This window comes from Monodelphis domestica, chromosome 7 (genome assembly GCF_027887165.1).
Source record: "Monodelphis domestica isolate mMonDom1 chromosome 7, mMonDom1.pri, whole genome shotgun sequence".
In the NCBI taxonomy this organism is placed as follows: domain Eukaryota; kingdom Metazoa; phylum Chordata; class Mammalia; order Didelphimorphia; family Didelphidae; genus Monodelphis; species Monodelphis domestica.
The window spans coordinates 110,930,953-110,953,768 of record NC_077233.1 but is presented as its reverse complement, the minus strand read 5'-3'; the positions used below and the strand labels follow the sequence as shown (position 1 = coordinate 110,953,768).

General features: G+C 34.3%; 1 protein-coding gene across 3 annotated transcripts in view; it reads right to left on the bottom strand.

Moving 5' to 3' along the window:
• HAUS6 (HAUS augmin like complex subunit 6) overlaps positions 1-22,816 on the bottom strand; it is a 37,074-nt gene extending 14,258 nt beyond the window's left edge. For 2 of the 3 annotated variants that reach the window (XM_056805326.1, XM_056805325.1), the window contains exons 1-12: positions 22,299-22,816; positions 19,713-19,808; positions 18,238-18,316; positions 16,166-16,298; positions 12,306-12,456; positions 11,601-11,663; positions 11,432-11,480; positions 10,327-10,500; positions 9,336-9,529; positions 7,886-8,012; positions 6,927-7,029; positions 2,600-2,705 (exon numbers count right to left, since the gene is read on the bottom strand). In XM_056805326.1, coding sequence (XP_056661304.1) covers positions 2,600-2,705; positions 6,927-7,029; positions 7,886-8,012; positions 9,336-9,529; positions 10,327-10,500; positions 11,432-11,480; positions 11,601-11,663; positions 12,306-12,456; positions 16,166-16,298; positions 18,238-18,316; positions 19,713-19,808; positions 22,299-22,432 — 1,409 coding nt within the window. In that variant the 5' untranslated portion in view covers positions 22,433-22,816. Of the gene's footprint in view, positions 1-2,599; positions 2,706-6,926; positions 7,030-7,885; positions 8,013-9,335; positions 9,530-10,326; positions 10,501-11,431; positions 11,481-11,600; positions 11,664-12,305; positions 12,457-16,165; positions 16,299-18,237; positions 18,317-19,712; positions 19,809-20,873; positions 20,964-22,298 lie in introns of all 3 variants that reach the window. The other variant, XM_056805327.1, reaches the window with a different exon arrangement.

The following is a 22,816-nucleotide window of genomic DNA, read 5'->3' as shown; positions in this document are numbered from 1 at the left end:
GCGGAGATGTGGAATACCAGACCCTTGGTTTCATCTGACTGAAGCCTTCCAATATCTTATTATGGATTGTACCAGCTCCTCTAGTATTGATCCAAAACCTTAGCATCTGATATATGATTGTCATCACCTTTTGAATCCTCCTTAATGCAATACATTCCATCATTTCATAATGCAAGATCTATTTGCCCAATACCAATTCACTTGGTTATATCCCATAGACATCCCTGATGAATTTATTAATCTGTTATGACTGAGTGTAGCACTTGTACAATCATCTCTTTTTTTGCTTAGGGAGGAAAAAAAGGTGGAATTCGAATTTAAGACATTTGGGACTGCTAAAAGCACTGTACAATTTCCACAAAAGCAATCCAATTTTCTGACTTCACCCTATCCAATTCTGAGACTAATTCAATCTGAATTGTCTCTCCCTGATAAAAGTACTAATAGCTCCATGGTTTATCTATATAATTGGTGGGTACTCTTCATCCACTTGTTTCTTCCCTGTGAGGAGGGTTCAGTGAAGCTCCTGGGGGCATAAGGATCTTACTGAAGTCTCTACAGTATAAGTCTGATCCAATCAGCATAATTATAAGTATCTCATCATATTAAAAGATCTCATCATCTAGGATGTCTTAAATTTAAAGTGTGCATAGGATAACCTCCATAATAATGGCAAACTATGCTGGCAACCTATTTGTCAACATATATCTCCTTGTCTGTTTTATACCTTGTTAGATGACCTCTATTGCTAAATCTTTTGAGGAATCTTCTAAGACTCCAGTAAATGTGTGGTAGGCATTTAATTGGAAGATAGTCTGTCACATTGTGTCAATATTTTCAAATGATTTTTTATAGTTGAAAATGATTTAAGACATCTGAAAAGAGTGGACTCTAAATGCTTACAAAAAATGATGGACTTCATAGTATAGCTAAGCTTATAAAAATACTGTAACGAAGGTATCGATACATGTGCCTATCTCTACAAGTAAAGTTTTACAAGTCCCTCACACACACACATACATACTCTCTCTCTTTCAAATCCTTGAAGAAGGTATAGGTTACATGTTTACAGTCAACAGCTAAATGAAATATGTATAGAAAAGATCCCATTATATTTGTTATATCAAAAATTCAATTTGACAATGTAAAATTCCACCACAATAAAAAATGAAGGCCTCCTGGAATTTATGTCTTAAATTTAATGGGCACTTTACAAATACTTGTTGAATAAAAACAAAATTTTCTCTTGTCTGTTTTTAAGAAAGACATAGTGGAAAGATACACAAGGCAATCTAGGCTGTGAGAACTCATTTCCACTAACATTTATTCAGTACCTGCTATGTAAGAGACACTGAGCCAGGTGTTGATTGTGGCTGTAATAGCACTCCATAGTTTTTCTATTCTGCCATGAAGAAACAATTATCCTTCAACTCCTACCAAGGACCCAAACCCCTAAAAAATAAAAAAATTAAAAGCCCTTTTCAAACTACTCACAAACAGAAAAAGATCTATTAGATTGATACAGGAAAGTGATGGCAATCTGAAGATGTACAAAACATCTTCTAGATCACTTCCCCCATTATAATCAAAGTACATCTTATCTGTGGCTGGCAGCACCCTGACCCTGGAGTCAGGAGTTCAAATAGAGCCTCAGACACTTGCTACCTCTGAAGTGCTGGGCAAGTACCTCACCTCTTCAGTTTTCTCATCTCCAAAATGAGGATAATAATAATACCTACTTCCTAGGTTATGAAAATAAAAGTTAAATATTTGTAAAATTCTTTGCAAACCTTCAAGAACATAAATGCTAACTATAAATTATTAATTTATAGATATTAGATATTAATTATTTCATCCCTGGCTCCTCAGAATGAGAAAAAGATTGCAAGCAACTGGTCAAAGCAAAATCCTATTATATAGAATGCCAAGATCCCAAGAGAGTTCATTATAATGAACATGGACTTATACCTAGTTCACTATCCCCGTGAAACATTCACATTCACACTAGCAAAAGAGCTTTTAAAACAAAATAATTATTTGCTTCATCATAATCAGATATGTCAAAAAGAAAGATCACTTCATTACTTCTCCTAAATTAGGTAGGATGCTACATTACTTTGTTATCAGATTGGTCTTTTATCCTGCGATATATTGTATCCTGATCAATGATCTTAACCTCTTCCTAATCTCAAAACTGAAAGCAGACTGACAATAATCTACTTGCATAGAATTGAAACCCAACTACTTTCCTACTCCAACAAAACTTCTAATTAAAACATCAGGAAATTATGTACACTAATTATAAACATAACTAGCAAATTATTCAGAAATTTCTAAATGTTGCTGAGATAGGGTAGTTTTAAAAACCCACATATAAACAAACTACCAATGAGAATTTGTATTCAAGACTTCAAAAAGTAAAATTATATCCTTATAAATAAAAATACCTCTTTATATATGAAACATTAAGTCTATTTTCTCCATGTGTGATGACACTAAAGAATTATTTAGTTCAATTAGAAGATGAAACTGTCTTAAAAAATTGCTTTAGAAAATATCCTAAAAGAAGGCATAAAATAAAAAGGCAAATTGGGTTTACCTGTTCACTAGTTCATCTGTAGTTCTTATTGCACTGTCATCCTTAGTTCTTACTGCATTATCATCCATCCCATGGAAATTTTCTTGGGTATGTTTCTTAGATGCATCTAAGAAAACAGATGAATTACAATTTTAGTTATCCAGTGGACCACTCTAAAATATTCAAGCCATCTCTTAAATTTTTACTAAAAAAAATAATAATCAAAAGGAACAAAAACAATACAAAAAAAGGAAATAGTGTATATAACTATTGATAAAACAGGAAGCAGAGAAACAGAAGCTGTCTAATAAAGGGCTACATAACAAATTATGAAAATAATCATGGTTTCCTGACTAATAGTTAAAAGAGAAAAATATAATATTGGATCATGGGTTCAAACCTCCTAACTGCATTTGATTAAACATTTATCTCATTTTTTAAAGGCAGAATGATAAAAATTGACCTTGCTGACTCAACATCAGAAAGACCTACATTCAAATCTTGCTGGTGACATGTAACTCAGTAGTCTAAGTAACTCTTGGATTATAAATTGTAGGGCAAGTGACAACAGCATTAGGTAGGAGGAGCTCCCAATACCAATGAAACTGTAGGTCCTGTCCCTATGCTAAATCAAGATGGCAAAAAAAAATTGCTATTCTATTCTTCAGATCATACAAATATTAAAAGTTTGTATGAATGCAGTTAATAGTAGTAGTGGCAACACATTGCTTTTAAGATTTGCAAAGCACTTTCTGAATGTTATTTCCTTTGATCTTCACAACTTTATAAGGTAGATTCTATTATTCTTCTCATGAGGTAAGAGTCTCAAAGAGCTTAGGTAATTTGCCTAGTTGATCATCTAATAAGTGCCATGGGAAAAATCCAACACTAACCACTGCATCAGCTAGCTGCCTTAATGTAATCACTTTTGAACATGTTACAGCAAGGCAAGTTAAAGGAAAAAAAAAACTCAAAAAAATCTAGCTATCTCAAAACACACTTTAACATTAACTTTATAGTATAAAAGCATAAAAAGTCATCTCAAATGCTATATACTATTATGGGATAAATACAGAATTACTTAAATGTGCAATAACAAATTATTATACAGAGGAGGTATATTTTTACTTAACCATGTTTCAAAGATATTTATAAAATGCTCTGCAAAACACTCTGATGAAGAAAACAAACATCAATATGGATTATGTTGACTGGTTTAAGATTAATTTAGAAATTAAATACTATAAAGCATTTTAGTGAAAAAGTAAAGAGAAAAAGCATTGGTCAGCTCTAGCTAAAGCAATGAAAGGGCAAGAAATATGAAGAATCCTATACAATGGAAATAATTTCATCTAAAAGCTTGGAATCCAAGGGCAGCCATCTATGTTTAGTTTATGTTGATAGCTAAGGCTTCCAAGGCAGAAAATTACTCTCAATGGAAGTACCTATAGTCTCAAATACATCTGAGATCTCATCACCTGGAGAATTCTTTTGAATGAAATTGATTATAATCTATTTTAGGTCTGTTTATCCTGTTTAACTATTGTCCATTCCCCCATAACTTCATCAGAGGATTCACTCTAATTCTGCTGGAGGCTTTCACTATCTCCAAATTTTGTAAGGGTATCATCCACCTAGCCTTGTCACGTGACCAGCCCATCTTCTCTTCCTACCCAACATTTTTTTAGTATCTTTTACCATTATTCTTTTTGAAGTTCCTCATTGGTTACATGTTGTAGCCTGCTCATACCCACCATGCACTTCTTCACTGTCTTCTGGTATATAAATTTTTAATTCTTAAAAAATCGATTTATTCCATGTCCCCTTGCCAATTAGTAATACCAGTAGAGGGGGCAGCCTGGTAGCTCAGTGGATTGAGTCAGGCCTAGAAACAGGAGGTCCTAGGTTCAAATCTGGCCTCAGACACTTCCCAGCTGTGTGATCCTGGGCAAGTCACTTAACCCCCATTGCCTAATCCTTACCATTCTTCTGCCTTGAAACCAATACATAGTATTGATTCGAAGATGGAAGGTAAGGTTTGTTTTTTTTAAAGGAAGCTAAAACTAAATGGAAGGCTAGGTCACAAATACTCCTTAAGAGAGGCAGAAAAAGGGGAGGGGGAAATTGGTGGAGCTATATGAAGGGTCTCAATCCACTCCCACAATGGCTTCATTCTCTACCCCCTTTATATTTATGTTTAAATCTCCCTATTGGAATGTAAACTCCTTAAAGATAGATTCTGTCATGGCTTTTTGTTTTTTTAATTCCCAGAATTAAACACATTTAAGGAAAAGAATGAATATTTATTAAGTACCTGTATTCCAGACACTGTTCCAAGTATGCCCACAAGAGAATTAAGTCTTTGCCCTCAAGGAGTTTACATTTGTGTATATTAATGAAAAAACTTTTATTAAGAGCTTACAATGAGAAGTGCTAGGAATACAAACAGAAAAAAGCAAGTCAATCTCTGAGCTCATGGAGATTACATTCTAATTTAGGAAAGACATTCATATAAAAGGCAGTGGCTGCCAAGTGAGTAGTGTTTTGGACCAAGAACCTGATTCATGATCTCAGACAAGAGTTGAAGAGAACAGGGAAAGGATTTGGGAGGGAAGGAGTGATATCCGTTAAACCTAAGGGGTATTGGGTATTAGACAGAAGAATGGCCTTGATAAACTGAATGCTTATTTAGAGCCCAGGGTCATAGGAGTAGGAACCTGAGATTGGGGAGGAAGAAGGTAGAAAACAAGTGATAGGACAGAGAAGTATACAGAAGAAAGTAATATGTGCATATTCAAGCAAATAAAAATTTGAGATAGAGGGCAAAAAAAATCAGGAAAGACCTCAAATAGAAGGTGGCAACTGAGCAGAGCTCTGAAAGGAGTCAGGCATTTCATTCCAACAGGCCAAGTGAGGAGGGAATGAAATAAAAGCCCAGGAGACAGTTCCAGGAAATGGCATACCCAGTTTAGAACATGAAATGCAGAGTTGAATTAAGTACACTAAGTTCAGGACAGATGAGAGCCAAACTAGGAAGAGCTTTAAATGTGAAACAGAAATTTGTTTTTATCTCCTGGAGGAAAGGAGGAATTATCTTGAGCATTTTGAGAAGGGAAGTGATAAAAGGATATACTGAAGTGGTAAAACTTAAAGCAGGAAGATTAATTAAGAGGTTATTGCAAGGATCCAGAGAACTGATAAAGGCCTGAACTAAACTGGTAGCCATTTGAAAATCATCTGCATTGAGCTGATAACTGAAGCCACAGTTGCTGATGAGATCCCTGAGAGAAAAGATCTCCTGCTAGTCTATTTGTTCCTCAAAAACCATGGACTTTCTGGTGAAGTCTCCTAAGCTGTGATCTTCCTTCTTATAAGGTCCAAAAGCTTTTATGATGACAGTAGTGGGCTCTAAACACAATTCTCTGATACCAGGGAGACATAATCAAAGAATTTCAGAGGTAGGAGAAACCTAAGAGGTCACCTTTTTCAAAATATACCTACCAGGACTAAAATGGGCATCAAAAAGATAGGAGAGGTCTAATGTTGTGGACAGAGTTCAGGACTTAAAAGAGTCAAAAGTCATCTCATCCCATATATTTAATAGACCTGTGGCAGCAAGAAAGTCACTTGACCACTTGAGGCCTTGGTTTCCTCATTTATAAAATGATGGGGCTGAATTCAATGATCCCTTAAGGTACCTTGTAGCTCTAAATCAATAATCATATGAAACACTGTATCCCCAAAAAGATAAATCAAACCAATAAGATTGAAATATGGAAGAAAGAAAAATTTGCAGACTAGAATACACTTCCATAAAGATCCTTTCAGGACAAGTATTACCTCTGCCTGAAGCTCTCTCTCTGTGCCAAAGGATCAAAGTAGCATCTCTGTATCAGTCCTGCATGCCTTAAAAACTGACAACCAGGATTCAACTATCTAAGATCACCTAATTTTCCCATCTTGTGTCCCACCTGATCATAATGAACTTCTAAAATCAGCTCCCTTACCCAATTCATATCCAAGATTTAGTAGCAGTAACATGGTAGAGTCAAGAAACATCAATTCAAGCCTGGCTATTCCTAAAAATCCTGTGAGTCACTTAACATTTCTTGGGCTAAGTTTCTATGTTTATAAAATTAAAGGTTTCAACAAGTATTCTTTCCAATCCCTTCTAATACTAAAATCTGATAACAATATTCCATCAATATCCCAGCTAGATCCTGGAAAACTAACCCAGCTCCTTATAGTTCAGGAACATTATCCAGGAAAAGCTTAAAAAACTTAAAATGTTCACCACAAAAATTCAAAAACTAAATAATTCTTGGAAGAAGTCACATGAACAACAAACCTGGAAGTGATATGGGATATCGAAAGAAGACACTATTTTCATAAACTTCTTCTGAAGCAGGATCAAATGAAAGAGGAGACATTGCTGGTAAAAGATCCAGGGCCTTAAAACAAATAAGATTAGCATCTTTAAATAAATGTATCTTAGTTATTGTTACTGCAATATTTTAAGTAAATTGTTATTCTTTGTGACAGCCAAATTTACCAATTTTTTTTATAAAATCAGTTTTCTTTTTTTATACTTGATGAAGATACAAACAGTAGAGAATTATGAAACTTTAGTTAACTCCTTCCTCCTCCATCTGTCCCCACCAAGTTCCTCTATCTTGAACTGCTAAAGTGATTTAGAACTTAAGAGGTTAGGGGGCAGCTGGGTGGCTCAGTGGATTGAGAGCCAGGCCTACAAAAGGGAGGTCCTAGGTTCAAATCTGGCCTCAGACACTTCCCAGCTGTGTGATCCTGGGCAAGTCACTTGACCCCCATTGCCTAGCTCTTACCACTCTTCTGCCTTGGAGCCAATACACAGTATTGACTCCAAGATGGAAGGTAAGGGTTTAAAAAAAAAAAAAGAACTTAAGAGGTTACAGTCAATATATATCTTCATTAAAAAAATCTGTATCTCAGATTGAAATTGCCAAACACAATGACTACATTATACAGTTTCATGATACATTTATTTAGAATATAGAAGCAAAATCATATTTGAATTCTGGACCTTAAAAATACTGATCCAAACACTACAAATATACCAATTTTACATATACCAATTTTAGGTAGGCAAAAAGTCAAATTCTTCCCATAAGAGTCCTCCAAAAACAAAATCCTAGAGAAGGAACTGGAACCCAGAATCTTTGCTAAAAAAAACCCAAGTCAGTATATAGTTCATGATCTTGAGTCAGGCATAACTAAATGCCTGAATAACAACAACAAAGCAAAAACATTAACCTCAGCTTTACTTACTGGTGTCTCATCTTTAATTAGACTAAAAGGAGCCTGATTAAGGAACTCTTCCCACTTCTTACTCCATTTTCTTTGTTTTTCAGCATTTGATTGCCTTATAAGAGCAGCCTCTTGTTTTATTTTATACCTATTAACAGATAAAACATGCTCAAAATCACAAAAAGTAGAGAAGCATTTTAATGAAAATGTTGAAAAACTTTAATATGGAAAATAAACTGGTAAGAGTAATAGAAGCCAAGAGTAACAGAAGCCCAAAGTAAATATTTATTTTAAATGTAACATTAATTCTTAGAACTAAAGGAATAATCTATAAATAACATGGACTGTAAATAGTACCTTCTTTTTAAGGGATTCCAATCTTATCTTCACAACATAATATTTTTCAATATTAATTCAAATTATATTATTCTCTCTAACTCACTATCTACAACAGGTACACTTTCTTGTAAGAATAAGGGGGCTATAGTTGACTTTAAGAAAAAGTTCCCATTATGTACCTAAGCAGACCTGACTCTAAAAATGGTTCTAAACTGTATTGATTTAGATTCTTGAACCCTAGAGATTACATATCCCACAAACCCCTTTTTCTTTTTCTGTCCTGTGTCATTGGTTAATTTGGTATTCAGTTTGGACTATCCATGTTGTTGCTCTCTGCCGGGAGTCCTGTCTCTCTGGATGGTATCAGCATTTTTTTTAATTTCTCTCTAAGTGGTATTAATAGTATTATTAATGGTATTATCAATTAATTAATTAATAGTATTAATAATAGTATTGTTAATAGTAATAATAAAATAGTATTAAAATAATACTTGAAGTACTGAATATTAATTTTTTTATCTTTACAAAACAATGGAAAAATATCAAATAGGATACTCATTTTAAGTAAAGGAAAGGGGTGGGCAATTTAAGCCAAACAAGGAAAAAAGTATACTGATTTTACTGGATACTTCATAAATTTGTTAGAGATTGGTAAAAGGAAAGAGTGTGGGCTACTAAATTCTGTATATTTATTTGGCAAGGCTGAAAGAAGATGTAACTATATTAAGAGCAAACATTCTACTGATAGACATTATCTACAACCAGCCTTCCTAGGAAGCTTTCTCAGTTTCAAATGGATTAGAAGTGGAAATGACAATAAAATATCTAGTCTGGGAGTTCTTAACCCTTTTTGTATCATTCCTTCAGCAGTCTAGTAAAACCTCAGAATAATATTTTTAAATGAATAAAATTTTTAAAAAATTACAAAGGAAACCAATTACATTGCAACAGCTATTAAAATATTTTTAAAATAAGCACACAAATCCCAATCATCCAAATTCATTACAGATGAGGAAACTGAATCCCAAAGAGACAAAGCAATTTTCTCAAAGACATAGGGCTAGTCAATGTCAGTCAAGACTTATAAATCCAGTGTATTTTCTTCCAGGAAAATGTTTTTTCCACTCCATACCTCAACTGCTTCACATGTGATAAAGTGATTTTCTGAACTCTGGCCTCTCTCTCAACAAAATTAAGATCTGCTGTCAATCCTGTTTGGTCAGTACGACTACGTTCATTTTTTAAAATCTTCAGGGCTTCATTTAATAACTGAATAACAGTTAAAAGATTCAATTTTCCAGCTTCATAAAGGTTTCCTATAAATAACTGTTTTTAAAAAGGGAGAAAGAAGAGATCAATGAGACTGATAGCACTAGTTTCATTATCTGAATGTAGATTACAAAATAAAAATATATTGTGCAAAGTCTTTCAAAAATCTAAGTCTCATAACAAATAATAATCAAATATAATCTTAATGAAGAGATCTATTGATGGATAGACTGATTATAGCATTCAAAATATTGTTGAGTTATACTGTTCTACCTAATTAATTTTATGTAAAAAAATAAAACCTCAAAGCTACATGAGAAGATCTGCATAAATAAGGGGAACTACTTTGCATGAAATTGATGTAAGAAAATGAAGAACAACTGAGATATCATAGGTTTAAATTTCATGCAGGATCACATCATGAAAAAGTGGCTAATCTCTGTGTTCATCATGTTGCAACTAAAAAGAATTAACTTGAATTAGGCAAATTTAACCTACTATATGTGTTCAAAATGAAACACTTAAGTAAATCACAGAAAACTTTTTTTTTTTAAAAACCTTACCTTCCATCTTGGAGGCAATATACTGTGTATTGGCTCCAAGGCATAAGTGGTAAGGGCTAGGCAATGGGGGTCAAGTGACTTGCCCAGGGTCACACAACTAGGAAGTGTCTGAGGCCAGATTTGAACCTAGGACCTCCCGTCTCTAGGCCTAGCTCTCAATCCACTGAGCTACCCAGCTACCCCCAGAAAACTTTTTTGAAAATTGTTGGTTCACATATTTTATTAGAGCAGTAAAATAAGACAAGTTAAGTGAAAGTCACTTTTTTTAATTGTATGAAATCAAGAACTTACGTGGCACATTTGTTTTTCAATTCTGTCCAGTAAGAGCCTTGGAACCTTAATAGCAACACCAGCTCCATCCAAAGTATACTGATCAACATGACCTGTAATGACCGAATTAACAACTTCTCTTTCTTTTTCCAAAAATGTAAGAGTTTCCATCACAGAATCCCACATCAATCGAACCTTTGAAAGTAGAGATTTTTTTTTAAAAGATAGAAAGAGACTAAATAGACTGATTATTGAATGAACTAAGAAATTATGGGTAGAGAAAATTAATTTACTAAGAGTAAAAATATTAACTTCTTAAAAGTGTTTAAGGATAATTTACAAAATGGCACCATAATAGTCTGAAAGCTCTGCTACAACTTTTAGAAGTACTTCTCAGTCAAGAGATTTTTCAGTCACTGGGAGAATATGGCTTATTATTAAACAAAAAAAAATCATACTACTGACAGAGAATAAACAATACATAACATGTCAAGAGAAATCAAGTAGATAGCAAAACATTGCATAAGGACTTAAAAAGGTAATTTTGCATTAACCAACATAAAGTTTGTTATTTTATTCTTAATGGAGTTTTTTAAATATTTATTTTATTTTGAAACAATTCTCATCATCCTTGAACTCTCAAGCAAGTTATAAAATATACCAAACTTAAGGGAGTATCCAGACATGAATAAGGATGATGGGTTTTTTTTGTTTTTGTTTTTTTAAATTCTTATCTTCTGTTTTGGAACGAAGCCAATACTGGTTCCAAGACAGAAGAGTGGTAAGGGCTAGGCAATGGGGGTTAAATAACTTGCCCAGGGTCACACAGCTAGGCAGTGTTTGAGGACAGATTTTAACCCAGGACGTCCTATCTCTGGGCCTGACTCTCAATCCACTGAGCTGCCCTTGATGGGTTGGGGTTTTTTTTGCATCAAGGAAGTGACAGAAACCACAGGTTCATGAATATCTGAGTATTCTCCAGGCCAGAATTTATGGAGGAGGTTTTTACTAGTAAGTAACAAAAAGAATAGAAAAAGCAATGCTTAGCAGTTTTAAGGTAATGGTGCCTGTAGAAAACTACAATATAGCAACAAGGACAAACTTTCATGACACAGAAAAGTCTCACCTTTTGAACTTTTTCTAATATGTCCCTTGGGTCTTCATTCTGGTTCTTTCTGGTTAAAAATTAAATAATTTAGTTAACTACAACAAAAACCATACTGTTTTGTAATTAAGTCAACTTCTGAATTAGTTAACAAACCCAGGCCGAATAAAAGTATATCTGAAATACTTACTTTTGTAATTTTTGCAATTCACTATATTGTGTATTCAAATCTCTTATTTCTTTAATTAATGATCTGCAAGTAAATAAAATAATTTATGGTTATGTTCAAATAACTTAATTCCCTCTTTCATACTAAGGAACATAGGGGGGGAAATTACTTGTATGTTATCCTTACACTTTCTCCATTTTTACCCAAGCAAAACGAAAGATGATTTTTAAGGTCCTCTGAATATATACTCTTCAAACTTTATTTAACAGCTGGCTAAAAAGGAATAGATTTATATAATAGGATCATAAATTTAGGACTAGAAGAGACTTTAGAGATCGGTTATCAAATCCAACCCCCTTATCTGAGGTTCAGACAGGTTAAATGACTTCCCCAATGATCACATAGCTAATAAGTATCTAAGAAGAGATTCCACCTGAAGTCTTCCTGACTACAAGTCTATCTTGCTATCCACTATACCATACTATCTCTCATTCCACACAAGCATAGCAGTATTAGCAAGCAGGCATTTCAGAACAAGTTTCAAGGAATTTTTATATAGGCCTCCATTTCCAACCTACACCTAGTGAGGGAACCTCTCAGCAAAATGTTCCTTTAAGCTATTACATCATATTCTATTTTTAAGAACAATTTTGAAGCAGGTATAGCTTAAGATATAATTGAATAACTGAAAAATTTCCTTTTTAGCAAAACAAACCCATTACTTACTGAGAATTTTCCTGGTATTGTCGAATCAGAGAATCTTCTTTTTGTAAAATTTGTAAAAACCTGGTACGTCCTATGTAACATCTTGTAAAGGACTTACAGGGCTCTTGAGACTTCTTATTAAATGTCTCTATGAAGTACTTATTATTAGAACCTAAATGTTACAATACAAAAAAGTTACAAATAGCTTACTATTCAAACTAATTTACTTTTAGCAACATAGCATTTAACTAAGAGATTGCTAACAGCAGATGTAACTGTAAAATATTCCTATCCAAATGGTTAAATAGTATTTCAAGAAAAGCTGAGTCAACTTTCAATTATTTATATACTAAGATAGGATTAAAAAAGTAAAAGCTACATAATGTCAAATCATTTTAATTATTTAGTTAACTAAGACTATAAGAATCTAAAGAATTTACACTGGGTTGTTTTTCCTTCTTTCATTTACAAAACAAATACAGACTAACAAGTAATTGTTGGCACAAAAAGGAATCAATATCAGTGATCTCAAATTATCTGGTATAATTCCCTACCCAAAGCATAAATTCCTTCAACAACCTCCCTGTCAATCCAAACTCTTGCAATAATAGAGAACTCACTATACCAAGGCAGCCAATTAGTTTTAGACAGTTCTAATCATTAAGAATATGATATTAGGGGGCAGCTGGCCTAGAGACAGGAGGTCCTAGGTTCAAATCTAGCCTCAGACACTTCCCAGCTATGTGACCCTGGGCAAGTCACTTAACCCCCATTGCCTAGCCCTTACCACTCTTTTGCCTTGGAACCAATACACAGTATTGATTCCAAGATGGAAGGCATGGGTTTAAAAAAAAAAAAAGAAAATGATATTATTTCAAACTTCCTGATTAGCCTAGTCATGATGCTATGAAGGTTTTCTAACACATTAAAAAGAACTTCCTAAAATGTGGTACATAATATCTGGACAAAGCATTCCAGTTGTAGAATATAGCAGAGAAAACGAGAACTACTCTCCCCTTTAATTCACACTTCTATTAATGCACCTGAGGATCATAATTTTTTGATGCATCAATAACAAATGGCTTTAGAGTTTCCCAAATTCTTGAGTCTCTTTTACATGAACTGTTTTCAAATCACATCTGTCCCCACCCTGTACTTGCAGAATGTTTTTTCTGAACCCAGGTGCAGAATTTAATTTATTCATATTGAGTTTTGTCTTTGTAGCTTCTCATCATTCTCATCTCTCAGGATGCTCAATCATGTCACCTGCTGCAAAAACTATCCCTTCCAATCTCATGTTATCTAAGATAAGACCAACATTCTACCTCTTCATTCAAGCTATAGATTTCTTAAAAACCCTTAAGCATCCTACTGAAAATATCCATCAAAACTAGGGAAGGAGACAAGAAAAAACATTGTACCATTCTTTTTGAATGATAAGTCCCAAATCCCAAAGATAACAGTATAGTAAACCAAGAAAGTTAAATATTTAAGAGGGACAAACCAAATTTGTTAGCCCAAAATACACAAAGAACTGAAAAGCATATATATTTTGCATTAAATAAGATCTATTATTTTATTAATATAATTTTTTTGTTCATCTTATTTTGAAAAAGTCCTCATCCTCTCCTTGAAACTCTCAATATTGACACTGATGGCCTAACCTTTCTAAAAGGAAAAAATAGGGAAAAAAGTCCTTAACTTGAATTAGGAAGCCTCAAACACTTAGTAGCTGTTAGATTCCATGGGTAAGTCACTTAACCTCTAAGGCTTCTAGTTTCCTCAACTGTAAAATGGGGACACCAGTGGGAAAAGAACCCTTAACAAACCTTTACATGTGAAAATATCATATCATATTACCTTCTCCCCACTTTCTGGTGCAACACATTCTCCTTGTACTCCTCCAACAATGCTAACAACACCTGCCTTTTTCATTGATTCCCATTTTTCTCTTAAAGTAACCCTTAGTAAGTTTGGCCCCTCATACCTTACAAAGCACTATTTTGTCCCAAATATATTTATTGTGCATTGGTTACATGCATGCAGATGTCAACCTCCTATTAAAATATAAGCTCCATGACTTTGCTACTATTAGCAATGCAACAAGCCAGGACACTCCTGAAGGACTCTTGTGAAAGAATGCTATCCACATTGAAAGAACTATGGGAGTAGAAATGCAAAAGCAAAACATATGACATCACTTACCGCATGTATATATGGGTATGTGATTAGGAGTTTAGGCTTTAAAAAATTGCTCAATAGCAAAAATGAATAATATGGAAATAGGTTATTAAGTGATAACATTTGTACAACCCAGTGGAACTGCTTATTGGCTCTGGGGAGGAAATAAGGGAGGGAAAGAAAATGAATCAAGTAAACATGGAAAAATATTTAAAAATTAAAATTAAAAGAAAATAAAAAGAAACCAACTGCAAAAAAATATATAAAATAAAATAAAAACTCCATGGATGTCTTATCTAATGGTAGTTGTTTCTACTGCCTAACACAATATTTATTCAGATTCTGTTGCTGAAATGAATAATTCAGTTTTAATAAGCTTTCCTGTAAGATTCAAAGCACATACAAATTTATAATACAAGTTATTCCTCAATTGATAAATGGTCAAAGGATACAAACAGGCAATTTTCAGAAGAAATCAAAGCTATCATATGTAAAAATGCCCTAAATCACAATGGATTAAAGAAATGCAAATTAAACAACTCTAAAATATCACCTCACACTGAGCATATTGGCTAATGTAACAGAAAACCAAATAAATGTTAAACAGAATGTGGGAAAACTGGGGCACTGTTGGTGGAGCTGTGAACTGATCCAAACATTCTAGAGAACAATCTGGAACTATGCCCAAAGGACTATAAAACTGTTAGAATTCTCTGACCCAGAAATACCAACTAGGTCTGCATTCCAAAGAGACCTAGAAAAAAAGAAAAAGGACCACTGTGTTCAAAAATACTTATGGTAACTCTTTTTCTGGTGGATAAGAATTGGAAATTGAGGAGATGCCCATCAATAGAGGAATGGTTGAGCAAGTTATGGGGTATCATTGTGATGGAACACCATCGTGCAATAAGAAATGATGAGCAGGAGACTTTCATAAAAAAAAAAAAGAAAAGACTTACATGAGCTGATATAGAGTGAAGTGAGAAGAACCAGGAAAACACCATACACAGTAACAGCAGTATTGGATGATGATCTACTATGAATAACTTTACTATTATCAGCAACACAAAGATCTAAGATAATTCTAAAGTACCTACGATAAGAAATGCTATCTACCTCTAAAGAAAGAACTGAGGGGATATGAATGCAGATGGAAGCACATTGGGCTGGGGTTTTTTTTTAATATTTTTCTTTTTATTGGGGTTTTTTAATGTTTTTTCTTTCACAACATGATTACTATAGAAATTTGTTGTGCACAGCTACACATGTATAAGCTTTATCAAATTAAACTGCTTGCCTTTTCAGGAATTTGGAATTAAAAATTGTAAAAAGTGTTTTTAAATTATTTTAATTATTTTACATGTAATTAGAAAAAAATTCTCTTTAGACTCAGGCCATATGTCAAATCTCACTAAAATCACTATTACAACAAAATTTCCTTACCAAAAAATTTGAAGACTCACCTTCATCCAGAATTCAAAACAACAAAGTTTTAATATAATAATTTAAAATGTGAGGCAGAAGTGTATTAGTGATGCAACTGGACCAAACCATTCTAAAAGACACTTAATTATTTTTTGCATTTGACCATCACAATTAAAACTTACTTTATTTTAGGTTTAAGCCATCTCTTGATGGTCTACAAAAGATCCTGTTTTATTTCTCAAAATATAAAATTAGTACCATTTTGTTTAACTTACATTCAGAGTTGGTTTTAATATATTGTACTGCAACAAATCTTGCAAAACAGTACATGAGCTCAACAAACTTAGGGCCACCAGGAAAAAGAAACAATGAACCAACGACTTGAGGAAAGCTGCTTCCACATTCATCCTGAGGGGGGAAAAATGAATTTAAATTTGGTTATCTTCTTAGGAGATCTGTTCTTGCTGTAAATTACTCACACATGTTATGCTAGCATCTACCTGCCTTATGGTTTCCTTGCTTAAAGTAGAGCACAAAATTAGTTCTTTTAAAAATATTTTTAAAGTATTAAAATAAAATTACTAGACGAATTTTTTAAAGTGAGAGTCAAGAATTCTGGTCATATCAAAAACTCCCTAGGTGTCTTGTGAGGCAAGGCTCTTCACTTGTCTGACCTGTTTTATCCTTGCTTTCATTATAACTACTTAGGCAGAGACAAATGGTGGTACAGTGGATTTGAAAACTAGGCCAGAAATCTCAAAGATTCAAATCTGGCCCCAAGTATTTATGACCCTGAGTAAGTCACTTAATTTTTTTTGCCTCAGTTTTCCCAACTGAAAAATGAATATAATAGCAGCTACCCCAAAAAGATGTTGTAAAAATCAAATAATATACTATTTGTAAAAAGCATTTAGCATATACATACTAGTACATACCCTTCCCCAATTCCTTGATTAGAGAAAGCAACAGGTGACAAAAAGAAAAACACTGATCTGAATCCTAAACTCCCCCACTTAGTCATCTCAGCAACAAAGAATATAGTTAAGTATGAAATAAAAGTCTTATTAAAAATGGAAGGATGAGATGGTGCTGGAATACTATTGTGGTATAAGAAATGATGAACAGCAAGATATCAGAAAGAGCTGGAAAGATTTACATAAACTGATGCAGAGTAAAATAAACAGAACCAGGAGAACACTGTACACAGTAAGAGTCAATATTGCAGAATGGTCAACTGTGAAAGACTTAGTTACTCTCAACAATACAAACAATCCAGGAAAATTCTGAAGGGGCCTTATGACAAAGAATGCTATCCACCTCCAGAGAAAGAACTGTTGGAGTTATAATGGAGATCAAAACATATATAATTTTTATTTTAATTTATCTGGGTTTTTGAGTTTTAAATTTTATGAGTATTCTCTTATAAAAATGAACATGATGGAAATGTTTTGCATAATACATGTATAACCCAGATCAAATTGCTTGCCAGCTCCAGTAAAGGGGAGGGAAGGGAGGAAGATAATCTGGATCATATAACTTTAGAATAAAACTTGGGGGCAGCTAGGTAGCTCAGTGGATTGAGAACCAGGCCTAGAGACAGGAGGTCCTAGGTTCAAATCTGGCCTCAGACACTTCCCAGCTGTGTGACCCTGAGCAAGTCATTTAACCCCCATTGCCTAACCCTTACACTCTTCTGCCTTGGAACCAATACACAATATTGATTCCAAGATGGAAGGTAAGGGTTCAAAAAAAAAAAACAAACTTATGTGTAAAATTAGTACTACATGTAATTGGTAAAATATCTTTACAAAAAAAATAAAGGGATGAGGGAAAGGGAAAGAAGAGAGGATAAATAAAGAATGGTTACTTACAAACAGAAGTCAGGTTACAGAACACAGCACTTATTATCTTAAGACAAATTTTTTAGTCCCAGCATATAAGTATTAGAGCCAAGGTCTCCAAGAGATCATTGAGATTCCTCAAAATTAGAGGAATCTAGATAATAACAAGTAATAAAGCCACAAGTCTTGACCTCATTAATGAAAAAAGTTATCTACAGTTAGCAGAGTTTCTTTTTAAACAAATACCTCAAAATATTTATTTGTATATAATCTAATTTTTCTCACCTAGCCTTTAGTTTTGCTTTCTTAAAAATGTACAATTCTGAATATAAAAATACTTTCTAAAAGTTTCCTTACATAAAAAGAACATTTAGAAAAAATCCAAACCCAAGATTATGTCAATTAATATTTTCCCAGATAAGTTCTTAATACATCTAACAACATTAAAACACAGTTCTGAAAAATATTAAAGCTGAATTTTCTACCTTAAGAATAAGAATACTCACAGAAATTTTTTTCAACCACTCACAGCACTGTTTCCGAAATTCAGCATCAGCTTTTCGGTCTAGTGGAGGCCAACAGAACCTTTTTATTTTTTAGAAGGAAAAAAAAAAGAAATTAAAGAAGAAAAATCAAGACCTCGCACACTGAAATGGGGTGAAGACCACATATCCTGATTGAGTCAAATAAGAAGGAATAGTAACACAATCACGGTTAATGTATTTATAATGTCTATCTACACAGACACTAAAGAAATTTATGAGAAAGGATTATGTTATTTACTTTTTATGTAGCATTTATTACAAATCAATGCAAGTTAGGTGACTTAATAAGATAAAGAGCCAGGCCTGAAGAGAGAAAGGCTTTGGTTGAAATATGGTCTCAGACACTTCCTAGCTGTGTTACCCTAGGCAAGTCACTTAACCCCAATTGCCTAACCCTCACTCACCACTCTTCTGCCTTAGAACCAATACACAGTAAGACAGAAAGTAAGGGCTTAAAAAAAAAAAACAATTCAATCCAAGTATTCAATAAGTACTTGTTGAATGAAAAGCAAAATATAACTAAGCTCCTAAGAGGAATCACCTTTAAAATAGAAAATAAAATCAAAGAAACCACTAGTCTAATGCAGCAGGTTCAAACTCAAATAGAAACAGAGGGCCACTAACTATATTTAAGGATCCCTACAGGCCATATATTGACTTGGATAAATGAACATTATCTTCTAACATCTTTATCTAACTAGAAATTAGTTTTGCCTTTTTTTTTTCCAGAAAGCTATAAATCATAATTTCCCTCCATCTGTATTTTCTCTTTCAAAGGATAGTCATAATAACAGGGTTACTGAAGTCTGGGTCTCAGTCACATAATTCAAATATCCTTGTAAAAATTATCATTGTAAGGCATTTAATAAACTGTGGGTGACAGTAACAGGGTTGTATAGTAAGTGATTTACATAAAGATTAAGTTTAAAGGAAATAGCTTTCTGCTCCTTGCAGCTCAGAGCTTAATTCTGACACAAAGTTGCAGGTAAAATTAAAATAACCAAAATCTGAACTTGAGCAAAAAATACATAATTTTAATATTGCATTCGACCAAAGTAAGGCAATCACAATGAGGTGATAAGCCCCAAATAAAGTCATATAAGAGTTGAATGCTTAGGCAAACTAGGGCCAAAGAAAAAAGTCCTTTTGTCACAGCAGAAAAGAAAGCAAAATGTTGAGTTGCTTTTAATTGACTCTGACTCTAATGCATACTTAACATTTATAAGAATAGTAAAATAGTGATGCATTTCTAGAACTTAAACTACACAAGGATCTGACTACAAATTTAAATATCCTATGAAAATATCATAAGCTTTGAAATTACTCAGAAAATTTTCAGACCAAATTTTAAATCCTAAATTATAACAATTTATTTAAATTTACAGATATTACAATCTGATATACAAAGATGGATAAAGTAAGAAAATTTTGCTCACCTGAAGACTTCTTTGGCATGGGAAGGATTCAGAGCAGTGAACAAAAAGTAGGCAACTATGTGAAAGGCATCATTGTTAGGTTTGTCAAACATGTTCCTAATTGGTTTTTAAAAGATAAGAGAGAGTAGTTAGTGAATATCAAAGATGAAAACAATTTTACTTCTCATTTACAGTGTACAATTTATAAAAATTAAGTGTATTTCTAGAAAATACTAATCAAAAGGAACAAATAATGTATAACATTTGTTCTGTTATTAGAAATTCTCATCAAAAGGGCCTAATCCAGCAGAGCATGGAGCCCTAATTAAGAATGAGATCTATGCTTTGATCCCAGCTTTATCAGAGTTAATATAACCAGTTTGTTAGCCTCTTTATTGCTTCAGTTTCTCCAACCAGGAAAATATAAGGAAAGTCTGTTCTTGAGGAAAAATTAAACATACAAAAAAATATTAAGAGCTTTAGTTACATGGTACAAGAAAGACATTACTGTTAGAGGTGAGTCAATCAGTGTACAGGGGTTTAAAGATATTGAGTCAGTGTACAGGAAGATTGTTTGAAATTAAGAGAATCAGATTCTAATCCCACTCTGCTATCTAATACATGTGAATTTGGACAAATGATTTCCCCTCTACAGATTTTAGTGTATCTAAGGATCCTATTCAGCTCTAACAGGTTGGGACTGTAGAGTAATATTATTTCTCACTTCTACCAGCTGACCTACTGAAAAAGAATAAATATCAAAATCTTAGCATTCAAGGGACCTTTAGAGATATTGAGACTAAATCCTCATTTATTGGTAAAGGAACTGAGATTCGGAAAAGAAAAATGATTAAGCTAAGGCTACAATCTAACTTAATGAAAGTTTGTGACTCACTAAATATAAGACAATTACCAACTAAAATGATATATCTTCTAAGTGAGATAAAAGGAAAACTTGAGGATACTTTATGTTTCCGACCATCTACATCTCTCTACTTCCAACTTTCTTCCAACCCTCTCTAGGAAGCTGAGCCCCATAATGGAAAAAGCAATATGTTAATAAGTGGAAGGGTTTGGATTGAGATAAATACTTTGATGTTTACTATCTTGAACAATTCACTTCACCACTCTAAATTTCACCTTCCTTATCTGTAAAATGAGAATAATCTTTGTATAACCTACCTCACTGATAGTGAAAGGCTTTGTAAATTGTAAAGTACTTTTAAAACATGAGTTATCCTAGTCTATTTTCTATGGGCCTCAAATTTTCATCTGCAAAATAAGAAAGATGAAGTAGATTATCTCAAGGGTCCCTTTTGACTCTAACATTTTACTTGTAACAATGTAATGTAGGTTTATTATAATGGGATACATCTTCCAGAAAAGTATTTATGGAATTCTTTATTAAGAATTGGATTCCTTATGTGGAAATTTGTTATTAACATAAAATAAAGAGGAAAAAAAAGTTGGATTCCATGGACTCTGAGGTTCTTTCCAATTCTAAGATACTGAGACTCTGAAATTCCATGTGGAACCTTCAGAAGAATTCCCAAATCTTCTGTTTTGTTCTATGTTCAACTTAGGACCACTTCAATCATTACATAATGACAACTGGCCTTTATATTATTATAATTATATAATGTATAATTATATGTTAAGCATTTTGCAAACATTATTTCAGTTGGGTCTTCACAACAATATAGCTTGAATTCCTACAAAGTCTACTATATGCCAGAGACTGTACTAAGCATTTTACAAACATTACCTCATTTGATCCTCAAACAACTTTGGAAGGGAAGTGCTATCATTATCCTCCTTTTACAGTTGAGGAAGACAAGAAATAAGCAATTCTATAGCACCTACAATGTGCCACTCTACTAAGCCCTTTTCAAAATAACTCATTTGATCCTCACAAAGGGCAGTTATTTTACAGTTGGGAAAAGAAAAAAACAAGCATTTCTAAAGACCTACTATTTGCCAGGCATTTTGCTCAGCACTTTAAAAAAATGCTACATTTTGATCTTCACATTTTACAGTTGAGAAAACTGAGGCAGGGGTTGAGACTTGCCCATGACACACGGTCAGATCTGGCACCCGATGACTCCAAAGCCAGAACTCTTCCCAAACGCCAACAAAAATGTCATGGAATGGGGATGATGGGGGGTGGGGGTGGGGGGGTTTAAGCCAAATCCAGGTTAAACTAAGTGGAGACTTCACTATGGTGCAAAGAGCTTCTGAGCCTCGGTGTTTAAGTGTCATTTTTATTACAGTTCATGTTTGCAAAGTAGGCACTTTGAAATAAACTACTTATGGCAAATTAAGTAGCTTAGTGGATAGAATCAGGCCTAGGGATGGGAAGACCTGGGTTCAAATCTACTCTCAGGAACGTCCTGTGTCTCCCTGGACAAGTCAATTAACCCCCACTGCCTCGCCCTTAATGCTTTTCAAACCAACACAAAGTATTGACTCTAAGATGAAAGGTAAGAGCTTAAATATATACTACTTGTTTCCCTCTCCTCCCTCTCGAGACTGTTTCCTCACGTCCCAACTCGCATCCAACAGCTCTTCTCCCACACCGCCGCCACCATCACCACCCCGGCCGCTTACGCGCCCAACTTCGTGTGCGTAGTGAGCTTCCCCGCTTCGGCCGCGGCCTTGTCGGGCTCGAAGTCAAGCGCCAACAAGATCTGCCACAAATGGTCCTTCTTCCAGGTCGGAGATGCTACGGCAGGGGAGTTCATGGTACACAGCACCTTCTTCCTCCTCCTTCTCCTCAGACCGCAGCCCAGCGCACGCGGGAGACCCAAGGCCAGGAGCGGCCCGCTCCAGGGCTCTGAGGGGAGGCCCGGAGGGCGGGAGCGAAAAGACAATGAATGACAAAAGACCAGACCCCGAGAAGCGTCTTCCTCCGCCGCTCCTCTACATGCCTCCCGTTCTCCCCCGGCGGCAGCGGAGACTACGGTTCAGCCGCCGCCACCAATCCAGGTACTCAAGAAAGCAGCCATTTCTATTACCCCCAGAAAAAAACCGCCCAAAAGTTGTCGGGTTCAACGGAACCGCCAACGGCAACACCTCCCCTGACCCTGCGGATAGCGTCACTTCCGGTAGCTCGAACCGGTGTGATT